The sequence below is a fragment of the Chelonoidis abingdonii genome, chromosome 15 (genome assembly GCF_003597395.2).
Source record: "Chelonoidis abingdonii isolate Lonesome George chromosome 15, CheloAbing_2.0, whole genome shotgun sequence".
Classification (NCBI taxonomy): Eukaryota; Metazoa; Chordata; order Testudines; family Testudinidae; genus Chelonoidis; species Chelonoidis abingdonii.
In genome coordinates, this window is record NC_133783.1 from 34,682,123 (window position 1) to 34,706,027 (window position 23,905).

General features: G+C 39.6%; 1 protein-coding gene across 2 annotated transcripts in view; it reads left to right on the forward strand.

Moving 5' to 3' along the window:
* IDE (insulin degrading enzyme) overlaps nt 1-23,905 on the forward strand; it is a 117,401-nt gene that overhangs the window by 74,633 nt on the left and 18,863 nt on the right. For both annotated transcript variants that reach the window (XM_075072701.1, XM_075072702.1), the window contains exons 14-18: nt 3,984-4,066; nt 10,631-10,775; nt 17,274-17,384; nt 20,026-20,146; nt 23,145-23,236. In XM_075072701.1, the coding sequence (XP_074928802.1) occupies nt 3,984-4,066; nt 10,631-10,775; nt 17,274-17,384; nt 20,026-20,146; nt 23,145-23,236 (552 nt within the window). The remainder of the gene's footprint in view (nt 1-3,983; nt 4,067-10,630; nt 10,776-17,273; nt 17,385-20,025; nt 20,147-23,144; nt 23,237-23,905) is intronic.

Below are 23,905 nucleotides of genomic sequence, written 5' to 3' on the forward strand. Positions count from 1 at the left end.
AAAAGAAACAGAGACTTGGAGGCAGCCTCCAGGGGCTATGACAGTCGAGGCAGTACGGAATCTTTTCTTTACACAGGAAAGAGAGGGGGCTGATGAAGTTCAGCCCCCAGTTGCTATGATGAAGACGGTTACCAGCCATTCTGTACCATCTACTGGAGTAACTGGGAGTCATTCCATTTTTACCCAGGCGCCCCGGCCAGCCTCACCTCAGGCCAGCCAGAGCACTCACGGGCTGCTGATGGCGACAACGATATCAGTCATATTGTACCATCTACCACCAGGGATGGGGGAGAGGAGCGGATACTGCTCTTCACTGCTGTAGCATCGCGTCTACCAGCAGCATTCAGTACACATAGGGTGACATTGAAAGTAGTCAAGAAATGATTTCTTTCCCTTTTCTTTCACGTGGTGGGGGGAGGGAAGAAACTGAGGAGCTGTTTCCCTGAACCACGCCAGACACTGTGTTTGAACCTACAGACATTGGAGCTCAGCCAAGAATGCTAATACTTTTCAGAGACTGCTGTGGACTGTGGGGATAGCTGGAGTCCTCAGTACCCCCTCCCTCCTCCATGCTCCCCGCCCCTTGAAATTCAGGGTTGAATCTTAATGGTCGTGGGGGTTCTGGGTAAATGTCGTCAGTCTTTCCTTCCCTCCGGGAAAAACATCAGCTGACAATCCTTTTGCAGCCGTTTTCCCTGGATTGCCCTTGCAGACGCCATAGCACGGCAACCATGGAGCCCTTTCAGCCTTTTTTTTTTTCCGGCACCGTATGTGTACTGGATGCCGCGGACAGAGAGGCGATACTCCAGCGCTACACAGCAGCATTCACTTGCTTTTGCATGATAGCAGAGATGGTTACCAGTCGTATGGACCAGTCTTCTGTACCGTCTACTGCCGGGAAACTGGCAATGGATGGCAGTTATCTCTCCCTCTCTGTAGTGTCCGCTGCTATCGTGAGTCCCCTGGGCAAATTTTTGAAAGCAAAATTGGATTGACTCACTTGGCAATGATGTCATTCCTCCCTTATGGTTCTAAAACAGGTCTCATCCTCCTAGAATAGTTAGGCAAGTGTAATAGAGATCCAGTGTATCAGAGAGCACAGCTGCTCCGTGTCAGTATACAGGGGTGCCCCTGCAACAACCGCACCCGTTGCTCCTTTCCTCTCAACCTCCTTCGCGTACCGTGGTAGTGCCTCCCCCATTTATGTCATGAAGTTGTAAGGAATACAAGAATAAGAAACAGAGACTTGTTAGTGAGATACAATGGGTGGGGGAGGCACTTGAGGCAGCCACCGCGGTATGACAGTCAGCAGACGGACTCTATTTTAGAAAACCATAAGGGAGGGAATTGACTCATTGCAATTGAGTCAATCCCAGTTTTGCTTTCAAAATTTTCAGCCCCCGTTCAATGTGAGCTGTGATTAGCCGTTCTGTCCTGTCTACTCGGAGTAACCAGGAATAATTGCCTCTCGATTTTGAGCAATTATCAGGCAGGGTTCTCCAGGATGGTGGGCAGTCCTTCAGCACGTTCTACCACCAGGAAGGGGTGAGGGAGTGATGAGAGTACGGACTGTCCGTCACGCTTGTAGCATCGCGGTCTACCAGCGCATTCAGTACACATAGGGTGACATGAAAGTAGTCAGGAGATGATGATTCTTTCCCTTTTCGTTCACTGGAGTGGTGGGGGGGGGGGAAGAGTAGATGAGGAAGCTATGTCCCTGAACCACGCCAGAGACTGTGTTTGAATACAGACTATGGGAGTCACAAGAATGCGATGAGAGTGGAATTTTGATTAGAGTTGGGGTGCTGTGGACTGTGGGATAGCTGGAGTCCTCAGTACCCCCTCCTCCATGAGCGTCATTTGAGTCTCTGGCTTCCCGTTACGCTTGTCACGCAGCGCTGTGTATCCTGGAGTTTTTTTTTTCAAACGCTTTGCATTTCGTGGTCTGTAACGGAGCTCTGATAGAACAGATTGTCTCCATACAGCGATCAGATCTGATTCTCCCATACGGTCATGCTGGAGCTCTTTTTGGATTTGAGACTGCATTGCACCGTGCTATCAGAGCTCCACGCTGGGCAAGCAGAAATGTAATTCAAAGTTCGCGTGGCTTTTCCTGTTTACCTCCCTGCTGCATTCGAGTGCAGATTGCTGTCCAGGCGGTCAGTGGACGGAAAAGTATCCCATGAGACTTCCCGGAGGCCAATAACGTCGATTTCCGTCCACACTAACCGTAAATCAACTGTTATATTCGAATTTTAGCAGCGCTACTCCTCTCGTCGGGGTGGAGTACAGAAATCGATTTAAAGAGTCCTTTATATCGATATAAATGGCAACGTCGTGTGGACGGGTACAGCGTTAAATCAATTTAATGGCCATTAAACCGATTTAAACGCGTAGTGTAGACCAGGCCACAGAGTTGAATAGGGATGGACATCAGGTTCAGTAAACAAGACTATATTCTGCTTTCAGAAGGCTATCTTCCCAAGAACAAAGGCTAGACAGTTTTTTAAATTAAAGCTTAAATTCTACAAAAACTTGAGAAGCTAGCAGCATACCAAAAGAAACCATTTGGTATGAGCCGTGGTTAGTGCGTCACAGCTTTTGAAACTTGACTTGCTTTTTAAATCTTTTTGCTTTTAAAAACAGAAGAAAAAAAATCTTTCAAAGCTTCTTGAACTGACACAATTGGACACAGTAATTGCCATTTTACTATTCTGTTCCTACCAGCAGAGAATTTATTGTGAATTTTGTATAGTAGCAGTAATATTACTAGAATGAGAATTTCTGTTACGATAGAAATAAGTTATGTGGAAAATTCAGCTTTGCATTGTAAATGGGAGGTTGTGTATGGGGAGATGGGCAGTGAGGGAGAAGGCTTAGTTTTTATATGTAAAAAGCATGTGAAAAGTAAATATATTTATGTATTAAATTTTATACACTATAGCATTTGTAGTAGTGGCAAAGGTGATTGTCTATGTTATAAATTAAAAAGCCATGCAATAAAATGTATTTATTGTGTGTCTTTGATGGTCCCACTTGCACTCTGCTCACTAGTCCATCTCCTTCTTGGACTTACTGGCATTCCAAACCTATAAGCAGCGACAAACAGATGTTTAAAGAATGCCCCATGCCCACAAAATCAGCCTGCCATAACAACGTTACCTCTTTCACCGTATATGGAAATTAAAATATATAAAAGGGGAGGAAGAGAAATGATAGCTAGGATTAAAATATGAAGATTGTCTGTTTTACGTCAGTTTGTTTGCAGTTCTTTTGAATTTTTTCCTTCACTGAGAATTTTAAAATAAAACGTTAGAGGACTGTCTTTTTTTAATCACTATATTTTCCTGTTTATAAATGGATGGATGGATATTTTTTGTTTTCAGTATTGTTATAAGAGAGTAATGTGTGTTCATAAATTTTATTAAGAGACTAGTGATTAAGAAATAATATACTTAGCCTGAAGTATTGGGGGTGAGATTGTCTGCAGGCCCAGTGCTGAGGGTGGAGGGAATGGGACAGCTATGGTGACTTTAAGCCATCTTTGTGTCCTCCTTATCCTCAGCTGTTCTCTGGAGTGAGTTACAGCAGCCTCCCTAGTCTGACCTATTAGCCACACATTACCCATAATATCCACAGTTCTGCATGATTCAGCCCTGTCCTGGCACATCCCTGCACTAGAGCTTATAAAGTTTCTCATATGGCAGCTTTTTTGGCTGTCTTCCACAGTTCCTCTCCCAGCTAGACATGGAGTTTTTAGGGCTCCTTTACACTATTATGGCTTTTATATCAGGCCTAAAGGAGCCCAATGAGGTGAGAATCTCACTCCAAGGCCGGATGGTTGTGTACACCAGTTATGTATACATGTATTTAAGGAAAAAATGTAAACTGAGAGTAGAAGTGATAAAATGCAGTTTGTAAAACAGCATAATATAAAGTCTTATGTTAAAAAAAAATTAAACATTTTTTTTTTCTTGACACAGGACACCGCTATGAGCAAACTATGGTTCAAGCAAGATGACAAATTCTTCTTGCCAAAAGCTTGTCTCAACTTTGAGTTTTTCAGGTATGCAGTATATTAAGTATTTTGCAGTATATTAAGTATGTCACACTAATTGAACTCCCAAAAATTTCTTATTCTTTACAGGAAATCTTCATTTAAGTTGCAAAAACTTTCATGCATGTATTTAACTCTTCAAAATGATCTAGAGTACTGGTTTATTCTGGTTTGGTAATATTAGACAATACAACACATCAGGAAACCTCATATATTATGCAATAGTTGAAGAAAGAAGCAGTTGGGGGGTGTTCAGATAAATATTTATGAGAAGCTGGTAAATAACATTAAATACTTAATCCAGTCTCAAAACAATATATATTAATCCTTTATTTGCTATACCTGAAACACATCTGACAACAGCTACTGCTTATTATTCGCTTTGCTGTTTCAAAGATGTTGTAATTTATTCATAATTTAAAATATAAATTAGGTATTTGATGGTAGAACTTTACATATTAAATATTATGCTGATGTGGTTTTATATACATTTTATATAATCACAAATCAGAGTAGGTTTTGTTTAGTTTCTATAATGCATACATAGATAAGATTTAAACATTATTCAAAGTTTTTATTTTTATGACTGTTATCAAGTCACTTTTAGATTTTGGGGGAAACATCTTTGATAGCAACAGATATGGGGATCCCAAATGAAGATACATAACATCACACTGGCAGCATATACAGTAAAGTTAAATGAGGTCTTGTATTATTTTCTTCATGGGGAGTTGTACCATTTGAAAAAATTGATAAAGGCAAGAAAGGCCAAGGCAAGAGATTTACTTCCAGTTGGAATTCTCTGAAAATAGTTCTGGGAATGTGGAAACCTGTCGATCTTTTGAGTGCTCTGGATTTTTCTTTTGGAGCAGTCATTTTCAGCTCTTGGTTTTGAATTAGTATTGACTGTTGAATGTCATTTGACAATGATTCCCATGCTGGGCCAGAGAGCGTCTAAATTATTTCAGAACCTCTCCTTGTTTTTCCTGATGGATCAGAGTGATGATTGTAAAAGATTAAGAGTATGAGATGTTATAGTCATTCATGAGTTGAATGTTTGTCTTGAATCGCCATTAGGAGTGTGTTGTAGGTGCTACTGGCAGATCTTTAGGAGTTTCTTCAGTATCCTAACAAACATCCAGCATAAAAAAATTGCATCCATATAATATAATCAAAATTAATAGATCATCATATAGAGCCATTCTAAAAAAGTCTGTTGCATACACAACAGTGAAAAACAGCAACAGTGGTCATGGTCCCTTCATTAGGAAATAGCAAATCATATGTGTAAGAGGGCCTTGTGGTAGTTACCTTCCAAGTTCAGGCATATTGTATGAGGGCATGGGAGTGAAGACTGAAAAAACTGTAGTACTTGCCTGTAATGCTTACCTTGTGAAGATACTTTGAATGTAAACAGTTATCAACCCACCCGGTCTGAGGAAACTTATTTCCTTTTCTAAATATTTAAGTGCAATAAATTACCAGTCTGTATCATACTTGGCTGTCTGACAAGGTCAGGTTTCACTTACTACAAAGTTCCAAGTCATTAGAATGTTTGCTAATATGGGGGCCACTAGCCTGGCCAGACACTGCCTTTCTTTCTACCTCCCTTTTGAAGCTACAGGATAACCACTGAAAGTACAAAACAGAGCAAACTAATTAATATCTATGTCTAAGAAAATGGTGGGGGGATAAAATGGTAATCTTTTGGGCTTGCCTATCTTATAAAAACAAGAATTAAAGGTAAGTAACTTTCCTTCTCCTCTTTCTCCATTTCTACCTGCAGCAATAGATTCCCACTGCAATATGTGCGTCCAAAACTGGGCACTTTGGGATGCACAGAGACAGGTTTTATCTTCTACAGGTTTATGAAAGGCTGTGGAATAGCTTCCAAATGAACTGGGAGGGACGCCATTTGCAACCCAGTGTATGACAAATGAAAGAAGTAGTAAAACTGTTCTAATGTAGAACAAGTGAAGAGATTTGCTTGGACATATTCACAACAAACTGCGAACCTTTTGCCAGTTAAATTCATAGATTCTCCTGGTATGTTCTTTCTGAACAGCTAGAAGGACTTGAAATACCCTATTTAAAATGCCAGAATGATCCACCTTCCTCCTCTGAGGAGCAATGATCAGAGGTGAGGAGCCAGAGATGGGATCAAGAAGGTATCCTGATTTTATATGATCAATTCTGAGGAGATATGTGGCTTGGTGAGATTGACCACCATCATCTCCAACAGAAGTGGAAACCAGATTTGTCTGTGTTAATATTTGACAATGAGGTTACATTGAACATTTGTCTCTCTTGAGCTTGGCCAGGACTGCTGTCACAAGAAGTAATGTGGGACATTAATCTTTCTCCATGGGAAGATGAAAGCATCCAAGGGTTTTCCGTCTTTGTTCTTTCTCTTGAGCAGAATACTGACATTTTTGTGATCAGAGGTGTAGTGAAGAGGCTTACCTCAGAGGTCTGCCTTCCTTGCAAAAGATTTGAGCCACCATAACCTGTTCCAGAATGAGTTTACTTTGAATCAGTGGAGTTCAGTGGAAACTATTGAAAAATAGTCTCCCTCATTACATCAGACCCCACTATACCCCCAAAAAGTCATCTGGAATATAGCCTTTGATCCTTTAGGAGGATTTCTACTGCCTGCAGCTCTGAGCAGCCAGGATCCCTGGAGCACTTTTTGGCTGAATGATGCTAACAGCACCTGTTGTGTTGATGAAATTAAAACTAAGAAAATGCGGATAGTCAATCATTCCCTCTCATCCCCAAAATTTTCAGCATGGATCAAGGATATGGAACTCTGTGAAGCTTCAGTGGGTTGAAGACTCTGGAAACCCTGGGATGCAGGGATCATGTGAAACTTGTATTAAAGGCCTCTGGACGCAGGCCTTGTCAGACACTCCATAGGGTGTTAAATAGCCTTGAGTGTTGTCTAGAATATGATTTAGGAATTTTGACAATCAGTCATTTTTAAAAAGAGAAGTAAAATAATGGTTTAATAAGGAAGTTTTTCCAACCTTTTGTTTAACGTGGTTGTAGAGTCATTCACACTGGCAGGGAAACTAGGAGGCCTACATTTTAGATTTCCTAGAGTTTAGGCAGATGGCTATTCAAATTCGGTGCTGTTTTTTTTTTTTTTCAATGGGCATAGTCTGCATTCCTGTTTTGCAATTTTGTTTATTTGGAAACTTATATTGGCACGGATCACTGAGCAACAGAATGCTTTACATTTATAAAAATAATAAATTGTAAAATAGCCAAATGCTAGCATTTTAGCTTCAGGGCCAGTGATGTAACTGTCTGCTACATTTGACGGGAGGGAGGGGTTTGAGGAGGAAAGTAGGCTGGGACTTTCAAAGAAGCTTAAGAGAGTTAGGTGACTAGTTCCCGTTGACTTTCAGCAGAAGTTGAGTGTCTGACTCACTTAGGCTTCTTTGAAAATCCCAGTGCTGATCCTCAGTCCTCTTATTAAACTCAGCCTGAAAGCTTTCAAAGGCCTGAACAGATAAGTCTTATACTGGTGGCCTAAAGCGTGGTAAAGTTTAGCAGTGGTAGACCACTGGAGAGAGCAGGTTCAAAAGGCCTGGGTCCTTCACTGAGAATTCCCTGCCATCAATGGAAAGACAGACGTAGGAAGGGGAGTTTTCTTTGATCTCACACCATTTACACTTTTATATCATTGCTAGCACCTTGAATTTCATGTATAGAGTACTGTTTGTGTTTGGAGGGCCTTGCCTCACTCTATTGTGCACTAGCTGAAGTTTCTGGGTATTTTGTAAATATAAGCCTTAATAATGTGTGTTTAAAATAATCCAGTCTGCAGGTTATAAAAGTGAGAATCGCTGTGGCTAGGTCAGCATCACAAAGCAACTGTCAGTTTTCCAGGCTAACCATACATGGAAATAAGGCACTGTTTGCAAAAGTTGTCTCTTGAGGAGCAGCAGTGGCTTCAGTTGGAACTCCTAGATCATGGGTAGGGAACCTATTGCGCACGTGCCAAAGGCGGCATGCGAGCTGATTTTCAATGGCACTCACACTGCCTGGGTCCTGGCCACCAGTCTGGGGGGGGCTCTACATTTTAATTTTATTTTAAATTAAGCTTCTTAAACATTTTAAAAACCTTATTTACGTTTACATACAACAATAGTTTAGTTATATATTATAGACTTATAGAAAGAGATCTTCTAAAAACGTTAACTTGTATTACGGGCACGCGAAACCTTAAATCATAGTGAATAAATGAAGACTCGGCACACCACTTCTGAAAGGTTGCCGACCCCTGTCCTAGATTGTGAAATGTACTGGCAAAGATTGGACATACACCTCCAAAAGAAGGTGTGTAACCCATTTTTGCCATTTCCCAAAGCCACTTCTTCCTATCTATCAGCATCCTTTCTAATTTATCTGGATTAAGCATAAACCACTTTTCTCCCATCTACTTCCCTGTCTATCAGGTACTAGAAAAGAAACAGTTATACCTTGGTTTGACCCCCCAAAAATGTTGATCTTTGTGGCATAACGTGTCTATGAAAGTACAGGCCAGAATGTCTCACTACTGCCCCTAGCAGTTATACATACATATTGGAGTCCTGCTTAATGCACAAGAAAAGAATAATAAATATCATAGCCACATTTTAGGATTTAAGAGGAGAAACAAACCTTATAAGAAGAGCCTTTCCATCTCTGCCAGTAAGGCTCCATAGGCAAGTCAGAAGCCTTGTGGTTAATGCTATTGAATGACTGCTAGTAGAGCTTAAAAATCAGCAAGGACACTATCTGTATCATTGCTAGGAGGAAGTCAACAACCATGCACAAAAATACTGGATTTGTACTAAACTCACGTCTGAAACCTGGCTGGTAAGAGCAGGATGTCATCCGTGAGATCAACATGTGACTCAGTTGCTACAACAACACTTTCTCAACAATCTCTTGTTTAAAAATGATAGATTAGAAATTAGCACTAGCTGGTGAGGTTGGTAGCCTCTAAAAAAGCTTCTTAAGCAATGCCCTTACTATCACCATTTTAAGGATGGCTTACATTCTGTTTTCACAAAGTGAATTAACAGTCCTAGTCTCAAATGCCCCTGTTGGTCTTCACCAGCCAAATGAATTGCAAAGTTATAGTTGCTATAGATACTGAAAATAGCCCAGAATAACAAGTCTTGGTTCCAGTATTACTCTTGAGAAGAATTCAGTCCATTTGGGGGTTAATCTAGGAGTCTAAATGGTTGGCTGGTTTATTACCTTGATTTCAGAATTTTATCCTGGGAGATGCATAAGTGGACATATTCAAATTAATCAGTTGTTGGGATGTTCCTTAGATAGATAGAGGGAAATGCAAATAACGGCCCTATCCTACCTTGACTCATTTTAGGCTCATGCTAAGTATTCAGGAAAGGGCCAGTCAAAAACAGAGCCTGTAGTATTGTAGTGGGTTGGCAACTTTCATTGATTTGGAAATCTGACTCTGAAGGGCCACTCAATTTCTGTAACAGGAAACATATCCTGTTAGTTCCTCTTGTCATCCCATTCCCTGACTTTAGAGGGTTGGAGGAGAGAGAGATCCAGGTTTTGCCAAAAAAAAATTAGGAACTTTAATGTTTAAAAAACATTTGCAGTTCATCTGTAAGTGTTGCCACAAATGTGTGTTGGAACTGGGACTTGTCTTCATGTATATGGTGAACACTAACATGTATTTGGTAATCAGTACTTCAACAAGGAATTATGTCCTGTACTGCTTATTATGTCTGTGATGTTCTATTATAAATGTATGTACATGTGTATATAATGCTATTAAAATAAATATCTGACCAAAATAGGAATAAATTATTCAGAGTATTCACTTAGCTTGTGGTGCTCTAATAAATACCAATATTTAACAGATATCAATATTGTTGAAACATGGCTTGAGTCTTTGAGTTGCCTTTCTCTTTTAAGAGATGTATGTAGCTACTGTATAAGATTAGATAATGCTAAGAAAACACTGGAACTTGTACAGTTGGTTTTCATTAAAAAGACACCATTTATCTCCTACAGTTACTATACCATGGAATGGGAGATGCTGCAGTTATTTCCTGCTCTGAGTATAGGAAATTCTGTGGTGCCTTGCATACAATGGTTTTGGTAACTGTTCATCTTTATACATAACTATTGTATTTTCTGATCGCATGAAAGAATTAATTTGCTTAATGTTTAGTAATTGGATTAATCTTAGTTATTTATGTTTAATACTTAGGGTTTATTAAGTTAATTATGCACTTGATGAGCTCTGACTTCAGCAGCAGAGTTAATATAGCATGATATGATTTACCAGTTTAAAAAGAACAGGAATTTAAATTAAAGTCCTGAATGTATATTTATAATGGGGCAACACCAAAACCATATGAAAAATCAACCGTTATTTTTTGGTTATCTGTATGTTTTGTTTTGAAATCGTAATACTGCATAAGGGGACCCAACAGCATAGCATTTAAATATTAAATTTTCTTGAGCTCAAACTTAGAGGGCCAAAAAGACCTGGGAAATAATTAAACTGGATATTTTACTTTCAACATTTTCTTCCAGCCCATTTGCTTACGTGGATCCCTTGCATTGTAACATGGCCTATTTGTACCTTGAACTACTCAAAGACTCCCTCAACGAGTATGCATATGCAGCAGAACTAGCTGGCTTGAACTATGACCTCCAAAATACCATCTATGGGATGTATGTAAGTACCCAAATCAAGGAAAATCTTAGAGCCTTTAATCTACTTCCACTCATCAAGATTTTTATATTGATTTGATGGAAGCATTTTTATTTAAAAATGGCTTTTTTTCCATTGATGGTCTGATTTTATTTTTACTCCTTTTAAAATCTTGATGGCTAACCATACTTTCTCATAATTTGAATGTTAAGTTGAATCTTGTTTTGTCTTCAACCATATTTCCATTTATACTAAGCAAATTTACTCCTTTCTTTTACACTATTCATCAGCTTAGCTAGCTGTAAGATTTGCTCCTCCTCCAAAAAAGGAAAAAAAAAAGTGATTCTGCTCCTAATTCTGAGTTTCAATTTAGTTTCATTCTGTGTCAGATAGCTATTGAAAGACTTTCTGACAAAGAAAAAAAAATCTTCACATTGCTGCTAAATAAGTGGTTCACTTCAACTTTCTTTTCTAAGAGATACTAATAATGAGGCTGCATATACATACTCTTCAGTCATGTTTCTTCATCCATTGCTATGTCACTGCTTGAGGTATCAAAGCATTTCTTTTGTTTTTCTTTTTGTTAGTCGCTACATTTATGCTGATCCTCTCCATTGCAACATGACATACCTGTTTATCAGGTTATTGAAGGATGATTTAAAAGAGTATACATATGCAGCGCGCCTCTCAGGTTTGATCTATGGCATTGCATCAGGAATGAATGCAATTCTTGTAAGTAAGAAAAAAAAAAACACAGGAAGAAGTGAAGACAGCTTGAGAGTTAAGTTGAGCTTGAGGAAAACATTGACTTCTGCATTTCTAAACAAGATGGTTAATGGTTTTTTCCTTGCATCTATCTCATGATGATTAAAAACCACAGTTTTTTAATCATTAGTGAACAGTTTGGTTAATTAGTGAATGTGTGCACGCTGCAACTGTGTGCGTTCTAATTCACACTTTTTAACTGCTTACACAGTAACCTTGAAAGTGTGATGGTGTGTTTGTATATAAAATGGATTAATTCTGAACTTTCAAAATAAAAAGAGTTTTTTGTGTTATGTGAATATTAACCCTTTAGATTTCCTATATACTTAGTTCCTCTAATTCATCAGCAGTGAGTTATTAATCCATTTCTGCATGTTTGTATCAGACTAGTACATTTTTGTGAATTTCCTTTGGAGTTGATTTTTGTCAACCATTTTAAAATCCAAAACTATGGCAATTTTTAGCAATAAATATTGATCTTATGATGTATTGTCACTTCTTTAGGCTTTCCTAACATATTTCTGATAAGTTATCAAAACCTAGCTTGCAGTTGTGTTAAAGACCTTTTATTAACAATCTTTATGTAACACACCAACACCATCACATTCCTATAGAACACAGTGCTACTTCAAAGACAAGCTTAGTGGACAGAGTGTGCTATATATTGCCTTTGAATTTTCTGTGCTCAAAGGCTTGTAACATCTTTTTCGTAGTGACTTTTTTAAACTCCACAAAATCCTGTTTCCAGTGGTTCCATGTAATTGGCTGAAAACATATACATATTTTTATTCTGAAAGCTTGCTGACATTTTCAAGTTCAGTGGTCAGAGTTAATTCTAAAAGAAATTATGTTCATTTATTATCAGATTTTTAGTTTTTTATTAGCAGTTAAATTAGTTCATATTTTGGCAGCTTATTTTAAAATTATGGGAAGATTCCAGTTTCATGCTGTAAAATGATATTACTCTGAATTAGTATCTGGAACCCTTAGTCTATATATCAATATATATATTTTTTTACAGTGTAGAAGATCTGTGATACGTATTCTGCAATTCTGTAGTACATGCTGTACATTCAACATGCTTTTATAATGTTGATATCCTAAAGAAGGATGAATGTTATACTAAACCCAGAGTGTTATATGTGATAAACATACATTTCTATAGCACACATTATTGTAGTATCTAAGTGCTCAAACTATTTATGTTCAACTCACGTATATTATTTTATTATGACTATATATATCAACCTTTGTCATAAAATGCATTTTTGATATCTACTTCAAAATCATATGATAGATTATTCAATATTTTAATAGTAGTGAAGAAAAAACCCTTTCTACTATATAGAATGCAATCTTCTTTCTGAAGCTTCCAATCATAACTATATTTTATTCCTTCCTTGGAAAGATTGTCATTGCATCCTGGAAGATTCATAGGAGGCACAAAGGAGAGATAAGGGAATATAGAGGCAAAATCTACTGGACATTTTAGATGTCTGTATATTAATGCAAGAAGTATGAAGAACAGGAAGAACTAGAAATATTAGTGAATAATCACAGTCATGACATAATTAGCATCACAGAAGCTTGATGGAATAATTCACATGACTGGAATATTAGTATAGAAGGGTACAGCTTGTTCATGGGGGACAGGCAGGGAGAAAGGAAGAAGTTATTGTCTTGTATATCAAAGATATATACACTTGCACTGAGATCGAGATAAAAGTGGGAGGTAGACCTGTTGAAAGTCTGAGTAAAGATAAAACGGGTAAAAAATAAGGGTGATGTCATGGTAGGGGCCTACAATTGACCACTTAACCAGGAAGAAGAGGTGGACGAATTTTTTTTAAACAACTAACAAAATCATTCAAAGCACAGGACTTGATGGTGTTAGGGGACTTCAACTACCCAGACACTTGTTTGGGAAAATAATATAGCAGGGAACAGATTATCCAACAAGTTCTTGGAATTGCATTGGAGACAACTTTTTATTACAGAAGATAGAGAAAGCAACTGGGGAGAGGCTGTTTTAGATTGCATTTTGATAAATAGGGAGGAACTGGTTGATAATTTGAAGGTGAAAGGCAGTTGGATGAAAGTGATCATGAAATGATAGAGTTCATGGTAGGAGAGAAGAAAGGGCAATAAAAGCCAGTGGACTTCAAGAGGGCAGACTTTTGCAAACCCGGAGACTTGGTAGGTAAGATCCCATGGGAAGCAAGTCTAAGTGGCAAAAAGAGTTTAGGAGAGTTGGCAGTTTTTAAAGAGACATTGTTAGGGGCACAAGAGCAAACAATTCAAATGCGTAGGAAAGATAGGAAGTATGATAAGAGAGCACCCTGGCATAACCAGAAGATCTTCAATGACCTGAAACTCAAAAAGAGTCATATCAAAAGTGGAAAATAGGTCAAATTATGAAAGATGAATATTAAAAAAATAAAAACCCACCAGAAGCTTTTAGGGACAAAATTAGAAAGGCCAAGTCATAAAACGAGATTAAACTAGCTATTGGACATAAAGAGTAACAAAAAACATTTTACAAATATATTAGAAGCAAGACAAAGACCAAGGACAGGGTTGTCTCCTTACTTATTGAGAGGGGGAAGGCAATAAGAGAAAACACAGTGAAGGCTGAAGTGATAAATGCCGTAGTTTGGGGGGGGGGTTGGTTTTTTTAAATTTTCACCAAAAGGTTAGCAGTAATTGGATGACTAACATCACGGTAGGCTCTGAGGCTAAAATAGAAAAGAAAAAAAAAGTTAAGAATCACTTAGACAACTTAGATGTCTTCAAGTTGGCAGGGTCTGGCTAAATACATCCTAGAACACTTAAGGAAATGGCCGAAGAGATCTCTGAGCCATTAGTGATTATCTTTCAGAATTTGTGGTGGATGGGAGAGATCCCAGAGGACTGGAAAAGGGCAAATATAGTACTTATGTATAAAAAGCGGAATAAGGACAACCCAGGGAATTATAGACCAGTCAGCTTAACTTCAGTACCCAGAAGGATAATGGAGGAAATAATCAATCAGTTTGTAAGCACCTAGAAAATAATAAAGTGATAAGTAATAGTCAGCATGGATTTTTCAACATATCATATTAAACCAACTTAATATCCTTCTTTGACAGGGTAACAAGCTTTGTGGATAGGGGAGGAAGCAGTAGATGTGATATATCTTGACTTTAGTAAGGCTTTTGATACTATTTCATATGACCTTGCAGCAAGAGAGATTTAGGTTAGACATTTGGAAAAACTTTCTCACCATAAGGTGGTTAAGGACTGGAACAAATTATCTAAGGTCGTGTTTTTCAAAGTTCGGGTACTGGGTCGTGGCATGTAAGGCACTGGGTCACTTTCCTTCGTACCGAAGGACCCTTGCAGCTCTGGTCAGCACTGCCGACCGGGACATTAAAAGTCCCGTCAGTGCTGCTGCCCAGCTAAAGCAGGCTAGTGCCTACCTGTTTGGACACCGCGCTGCGCCCTGGAAGCAGCCAGCAGTGGGTCCGGCTTCTAGGCAGAGTGGCCACAGGGCTCCATGTGCTGCCCCTGCCCCAAGCACCAGCTCTGCACTCTGCACTCCCGCCCACCCTGCCCAGCAGAGTGCAGAGCTGGTGCTTGGGGCAGGGGCAGCACATGGAGCCCTGAACCCCTCATTCCCAGCCCCACCCTGCAGCCCTCACCCCTGCACCCCAACCCTCTGCCCCAGCTCTGAGCCCCTCCCAAGCCCCTCATCCCCAGTTCTGTTGGGTCACAGGCATCAACAATTTTCTTCAACTGGGTCTGCAGAAAAAAGGTTTGAAAACCACTGAGCTAGGGAGTTTGTGGAATCTGCATCCTTGGAGGTATTTAAGAATAAGTTAGAGAAAACTTACAGGGATGTTCTAGAACAGGGGTGGCAAACTATGGCCCATGAGCTGGATCTGGCCTACAGGATTGCCATTCCCGTGGTGCCACGGGTCCAGTGCCGCTGCTGGAAGTGGTTGGCAGGGCTGGCTCCAGGCATCAGTGAAGGAAGCAGGTGCTTGGGGTGGCATGTCTGGGTCTTTGACGGCATTTTGGCGGTGGGTCCCTTGGTCCCTCTCGGAGTGAAGGACCCGCTGCCAAATTGCCGCCGAAGAATGAAGCGGCTCGGTAGAGCTGCTGCCGAAGTGCCGCCAATTGCGGCTGTATTTATTAATTTATTTTGCTTCTCTGCTTGGGGCGGCAAAAAAGCTGGAGCCAGCCCCGGCGGCTGGCACAACATCCCTGCGGCCCCTGGGGGAAGTGGGGGCAGAGGGCTCCATGTGCTGCCCTCGCCTGCAGGCCCCTCCCCCCCCGCAGCTCCCATTGGCCAAGAACGGGAAACCATGGCCCATGGGAGCTTCGGGGGAGATACCCGCAGGTGAGGGCAGCGCATGGAGCCCACTGCCTCCCCTCCCCTGGGGGCCACAGGGTCGTGGGGCCAGCTACTTCCAGGAACAGCATGGGGCCAGGACAGGCAGGGAGCCTGTCTTAGCCCTGCTGCGTGCTGCTGCCACCCCGGAGCTGCTCCTGGTAAGCGGCACCAGGCCGGAGCCTGTACCCTGAGCCCCTGCCGGCACCCTGCGCCCAAACCCCCTGCTCTGAGCCCTCTGCCACACCCCCTCCTGCACCCCAACCCCTTGCCCTGAGCCCCTTCCTGCACACAGCACCCCACCCCACACCCCAATCCTGGCTCAGCCCTACATTCATGGCCCTGCATGCAATTTCCCCACCCAGATGTGGCACTCGGGCCAAAAAGTTTGCCCACTCCTGGTCTAGAAAATACTTAGTCCTGCCTCAGTGCAGGGGACTAGACTCGATGACCCATCAAGTTCCCTTCCAGTCCTACATTTCTATGATTCTGTGGTCATAATGTGTGTGTCCCCTTTTGATTCCTGCAAACAGGACTTAGATCTTGTATTTTCCTTTGTTTGTAGCCTTTTCTCATCAGATAGATTCTTCATAGCATGAAATAATTATGTAGCCTTTCTTTGTATTTTATAGATACTCATTTTGTAATGTAGGTGATTTAATACCATGTGCATATTACCCCATATGCAGCCTTATCAAGACTTTGTATAGAGGTACCCATCTCTCATAACATTTGAGACTAACATTGGGGATTGGTCCTGCTTTGAGCAGAGGGTTGGACTAGATGACCTGCTGAGGTCCCTTCCAATCCTTATAGTCTATTATTCTAACATCCTGGATTTTGTAAGCTAGCATCATACTGACTTTTATGACTGCAGGTGTCCACACTGATGCTAGTCTCCTGATACTATTTACTACCATCCCAGTAAAATATATATATTTATGGGTCATGAGGGAAAATTAAATATAGAGTTGAAAATAGGTTTCTGGGGTAACGTTTGAGAAGACTAGGAAGCTAGTTTTTATTACTGTAACGAGAAGTCCATAGTGAAAAATGTTTTTGAGTACTTCAGACATACTTTACTGACTAGAGCCCATACTAATAAACAGTTAGTCTATGCTCAGACACATTGCTGCTTTATTAAGCTACAATGAATTTATATTTGTCCTTTGCATGTAAAACCACCAAGACATACAGTATTGTCTCCATCAATATTATATCACCTTGTGAGTAAAATTGATTTTAAATTGATATAGTCAAATACCTGTGTTTTTTCTAATTGGGATGTATGAGTTTTAGGCCATTATAAACACTTAAAATTATTTTTTTTAGAAATTGCTCTTTGACTTTTCAAGTTTAAAGGAACGTATGCACTCTTTCCATAGCTTTCTGTGAAAGGCTATAATGACAAACAGCATATCTTGTTAAAGAAGATCATTGAAAAAATGACCACCTTTGAGATTGATGAGAAAAGATTTGAAATTATCAAGGAAGCGGTAAGCTATATGGAATTTTAATATGATTGGGATAATTTAAAACAGAATACATTGACTGAGTGAAATGTGAACATTTTCATAGAATTTGAGAGCTAAATCTGCCCAAAAGTATAGGGTGAAATCCTAGCCCACTAAAGTTGATGGGAGTTTTTCTATTGGCTTCAGTTTTGGGTGACCTTCTAGCCAAGTATTTAAATGACGGTTGTACAACTTCAGAAATATTGGCCCTATAGTCTTTATTCAGACAAAATGTGTGGTGAACTTTTTCTAACTGCTGGATTGTGCCTTTCATTTATAAAAAGAGTAGAACAGTGGTTCTCAAACTTTTCCCATACTCCGATCCCATTTACAACAAGAAAAAGATTTAGGATTCCAGTCTGATCTAGACATAAAGAAACAGGATAGATAGGAGGTATGGTTGTGACCCCTCTACATCCCGGGGATCATAACCCATTTCATGGTGTAGGATATGCAGTACATGGATATGCAGAATTCTGGGAGTGAAAACTGGCACAAAATTCAGTGATCCATATTCATATACTGCATTTTACAAATGGTTTTTTAAAAACTTTTGAAATAGGTTACAACTTCTTTGTTACTTCTGTTAGTCCAATCTAGAAATGTAATTGTTTACATCGGAGTTGTCTACATAAGAAGAAAGCATTATATAATGCTAACAGGAAACTTTTAATTTTAATATTCAAGTAGATGAACATCATATATAAGGAAGATTTAGTCTAATATCAGGGTCTGTATATCTGTGGCATGTTGAATTTCATTACTGTGGTAAACTGACACACATGGCAGCATAAAACAGACACAAATTAAATTTAAAACTAAGGAAAACCCCAAAGAAATTTCTAAATATATCTACACGTTATCTGTAATGAATACTTCTTGGGGATTTTCCTTTATTATGAGATATTTTCTCATTTATGTCTCTAGAACTCAGGGAAGTTTTAGCTCAGAATTTATTTTTCATTCTTTTCTTTTGCATATTTTGTGATTATGTACAATTTTTATTGTATGTATATCCATGTGTGTAACAATATAAAGGAAAAACCAAAAAAATCAAAATCTAACAAGGAAAAGTTACATTTTCTTCTCCCACAAGCTCATCCATGTTAAGAAAGGGTCAGCTCCTTTCTTCTTATGAAGCAGGTGAAAGAGGGAAGGCGGTCTCCACCAACTTTTTCCTCTTTGTCCCAGAAACACAGAAGACAGGATGCAAGGGATATGGTGCCATCAGCCCTCTAAAGCTGGTTCCAGTCCCCACCCTCCCCTTGTATGAAGGTGAAGGGGCTGTGCTGCAGCAGACACTTGGAGGCCTAACCTTGTTCCTCCTTTTCTTTAGAGGATGCCTTCCCCTAAATCCAGTTCCAGTTTTACACAGAACTGGACCCCTATGGAATGAATAGCTATACTGGACACCTGGCACCTGCTAAATTGTGACATCTTGAACCTTACCTCCTGATCTACTCTACCAGGTCCCTGAGCTGCCATGGGGAAGGGAAAAAAACCACACACACACTCCCTCTCACTGCCAGATTGGCCATGGTGGGGTGTAAGTCATTCCCAGTCACAAATGAGGCAATTAGTACAATGCCAATAACAGAGGAAAAAATCCAGTCCTAAACTAATCCTGGGTTAGGAGGGGGCTCAGCTGGAGGGAGTAGGGTTTATATACTCTCTCCCCATGTGCAGGGGGCCAGTGGCTTACCTAAGTCCTACTGACCTGCCTGCAGGTGTAGGTGATGCCTTCCACCCTCTGGCCACCCTTTCCCAATTCCCAGGTGGGAGGAGACTTTAAAGGAGACACTCAAAGTGAGCTGTAGCTCACGAAAGCTCATGCTGAAATAAATTTGTTAGTCTCTAAGGTGCCACAAGTACTCCTGTTCTCTTTTTTCCTGTCAGTCCAGACAAAGCCCTCTCACCTTGTGATCTCAGGGATTGCATTTCCCATGTACCTCCTGGCCTCTGAAAAACAGCTGACTTTCTCTTGTGAAATTGAGGGTGTGCTTACCTGTGGCTATATGGGGACCCAGTAGGTCCCACGTTGCCAAGGACTGTTAACTTGCTCTTTTTCATTCTTTCTGTTTGAGGAGATGGCTGTTTATTTTGCCTGGATGCAAACTGAGCAAAAGAAGAGTTGTCACAGCCCGATTCACAAGGATAGATTCTTTTGTTGTTCCTCTTGTATGTAGCTGCCCCTGTCTCTGTCTGACCGTGTGAGACTAGGGCACTGGACAATTAGTTATAGTTTGCAGCTAGTAATGAATTTGGTAATAGTTGCCACAGAATATATAGGCCTTGACTAGAATGATTAAAAATATTGGTTCAGAGTTGTGTCATAATGAATTAATGGAAAAATGCACTCTGAGAATAAATGTTTTTGTCAAAACTGAAACTAGCTTAGTTCCTAGCTTCATCATCATGTAAGCAAAGCTGCATCATCGTGAGCATAGTTCAGTCCAATTACCGTATTATGCTACTGAAGAAAGCACAAGTGTAGAACAGTTGCTGGCATCTGGAATGTGGGGTTTTGGGTTGTATACAACGCCAAGTAATTCAGGGTGATGTTGCTGTTATATTCAGAAGTTAAGTTTTGTAATTATTGAATGTCCTATTTCAACCTTGTTAGTACATGCGATCACTTAACAACTTTCGAGCTGAACAGCCTCACCAGCATGCTATGTATTACCTCCGACTGTTGATGACAGAAGTTGCTTGGACCAAAGATGAGTTAAAAGAAGCTCTAGATGGTGAGTTCCTGCCAATTTTTAACAGTTTGTTTTACCGAATTCACTATTTTGGCCTGTTTTGACTTTTTTGTCATGTTTAGAATCCTGAGCTTTGTATAGTTTCAATAGAGCTAAGAGTTTCCATTTTTGAATGGGGACATAGTCTGTTGTCCTCACAAGTAATTACTTAATAAACATTAATGGAGCTACATATTTTGAACTCTGAACCATACTTTGCAATATTTGTAAAGCAGTTGCCTCGTAGTATTTTTAAAGTTTGAGAAAAAACTATTAATTCTTTTTAGTTATTAGATTTTTGTTTGGGAATTAAGATTTTTTTTTTAAATTATGTATTTATTTTTTGATGACCGCTGTCTCAAAAATATCTGGAAAAAAGCCTACAAAAGTTCCATACAAATAGTCCTTAATGAAGAACAGATCCCTCACTATATTCACTGGGGAGGGTAATTTAAAATATAAAAGTTACCAACAACTTCAGAATAACCTGAGGATGTATCTATAATTTTAGCAGAGGCTAGTGAACTTTACATGTAGTACCCCACTCTGGCCTGACATGAGAACGGGCTGCTGTTGGAGCAGCCTGCAGAAAGAAGATGGTGAATATCTCCTTGGACCACCCCCAACAAATCTTCCAAAAGATGTAAATTAGGACCAAATCTAGCTTGCCTTTCTCATGCAAGTTTTGACTTTGTTAGGACTGTTCATATTAGTGAAGTGGGCAGGATTTGGCCCTATATTTCAATCTTTTTGTAGCTGCTTCCCATGTTCTAATTTTCAGACATCTTGTCACCCTATGAAACCAGCCTTACCAAATACTGCTTTCAGCTGAATGCCATCATGAGCAAAGACGTGAACTTGCCCTTCCCTCACCCTGTTTCCCTTGGTGAGGTATTTTTAAAGAGGTGATTGTGCACATCTTGTACACTTGCTACTGAGGCAGGCTTAAAATATATTGAGCACTGTATACCCTTCAATTATTGCAAGAAAAAGCTTTTACCAGAAAAATATCAGCAACAAAATTTAAAAACAAATTGTATAAATCTTTCCCAACAGGAACCCTTGGGAATACCTCTGTGGTTGTACAGTGCACAATGAGGCCCTGATTCTGATTGAGACTTCTGGGTAGTGCTGCAGGATAGTTATTTAATCATTCTTGGTTGATGTATTTGACTCTAAAAGATGCCAGTGAAATATCGTTTTAGAGGGAAAGAAAAATCCAATATGGTGAAACTGACTATACTGTATATTGTTGCATCCCACTATTTAAGGCTCTGATCCTGAAAGCTGCTCCATGCAGGCAGTCCTCTGTACATGCTATAGGGGGTTTTAGGGTTGCCACTTGTGGTTGGACTTACTCCTGCAGGTTTCATCACATGACATAATCTTTAATTAAAGATTAATCTTTAATTCTTGGAGACTCCAGGCCAATTCTGGAGGGTTGGCAACCCTAGGCTTTATACTAGTGCATGGCCTGACTGTACAGAGTAGCTTTGGGACTGGACCCTAAATGTTTTGTTCTGTTGTGTCTGTACAGTGTAAAGTAAGGTGACTCTCAATGGGCCCTACTGAAGTCAGTGGCAAAACTAGCATTAATTTTAGCGAGAGCAGGGTCAGCCCAAGGACACTCCCTTCCTCTTCCTAGGAATTGCAGATCCTTTTTTATGTTTACTAACTTCTGTCCCTTAACGTAATCCATTTAAAGTTTAATACTGAGTGTACTTAACATGGGAATTTAACACTGAATTGCTGTTCAAAGAGGTTAAAGTCTAACTGTTTTGCAAAATTAAAGATCTGCTTGAGAGACAATGCTTTTTTGGTTTGATTTTTACTACCATCATCCTCACCACCACTACCAGACGACCCCAGCCCTATGTACTGCTGACAAATGTTTCTTAAGTCAGAATTAAGAGACTAATTACACAAACAATAAGAGACCCCTTGCCTTTTCCAGGAGACAAAGTTTAACTATAAGGTATGACTAACAAAGTGAGAGCAACTAATAATTGATTTGGGGTGAGGAAAGAAGTGGAAATGGTATGGGAGGGCATTTGTTGGAGTTGAAGTAAGAGGAAAAATTAAGTATTGAGGATATTTTAGGATAAAAATATCTACCTATCTTAGGTACTTATATGCCCTATTACAATAGTAACTGAGAGACTCACAGTCTTTATCCTTAGAAACGCCCCTTTGAGATAGGGAAGTGCTATTATCTCCATTTTACAGATAAGAAAATGAGGCACAGAGAGAATAAGAGACTTTCCCTAGGTCACACAAGGAATCTGTGGCAGAGCCAGTGAATGGACCCCAGGTCTCCTGACTCCAAAGTCAGTGCTCATACCAGGGGACTATCTCTTAGTCTGCTGATTCTGCCTATTGATTCTAATATGTAAATTGTATCTTGCTTTACGGACAAGAGTAATGCTGATTGTAAAAGTGTTTTGAAGTATGAAAATCAAGTGTGTGTGTGTGTATGTGCGTACGTACGTACGTGTGTGTGTGTGTATATATAAAAATACAAAAACATTCTTAATTTATATGATTTATTGCTAATTACTATAAAACTGAAATTTGAGTTCAGAAATTGTTTTAGTCTAGATAGTAATGTACTGTAACTTCCAGAAGAATTGTAAGCCACATGTTCTTTATGTAGTTAATAGCTACAGCTTTATCTCTCAGCCCCACCTAAATGAAGGTAGCTGTTTTCTCTGGAGTGTGAATGTGTGTTCAGCATGATTGGAGAGCAGGGTGGGTGTTTTTCTTAGTGGAATCTGGGTCAGATGCTAAGTGAATTCTAAGCAAAGCAAACTGTGCAATGAGTGCTGATATTTAAACATGGAAACTTTCCAACAATGAATTTTTAAGGAAAAATCCATTGCTTTTGACTATTATGATTTTCCCTTTTCTCCAAGAAATGGATCATATCTGCTGAAGATGAGGTCAATTCCCTGTAATGTAAGAAATCATGTGATTGATTTAACTGTCTGTCTATCTGTTCTAGATGTCACTCTTCCCCGCCTCAAGGCCTTTATATCTCAACTGTTGTCACGGTTACACATCGAGGCTCTTCTCCATGGCAATATAACAAAACAGGTCTGATATTTTCTTTAATAGAAATAGTTTGTATTAAAAACAGGATTTAAAAGCAAGGGTTTATTTAATTGTCCCAAATTTTAAAACAATTTTTGCCAAATATGATTTCATAGTCTTCACTTAATTTTTATCTGTTTTATAGCCAGTATATCATGATGACGCTTTTTCTGCTGTCTGTCAGGCTCAATGTCCCTTTGAATGTTGGTTTTTTAGATTTACTGTAATAGAAAACGGTTTATGATCTAAATATTTTAAAGTCTGCATTGCATGTTATTACAGTAAGTAATTAGACTGCAAAAGTAACTGTGTGCTACAGCTCCTGGTTTTCCGTTTACAAGCTTCAAACATGTGACTCAGCTGACTAGCAAAGGTTAAAAAAATCAGAATCCTTCAAAGTGAAGCATTAAGTACAAGGCTAAGGTGTGTGGGTCCATAAATCAGACTTCTAGTTCCTTTTCCTTGTGAAAGTAAAAGGGCACTGTTAGTAAGAGGCAGTCTCTAAGGTGCCACAAATACTCCTGTTCTTTTTGCGGATACAGACTAACACGGCTGCTACTCTGAAGACTATTTAATGTGTCCTTCATTAAAACTGTAATGAATTGCACTTCTGTCATGATACTATTGGGAATGCTGGTATATCAGCCCCATGGGAATAGATGTAGCCATTTT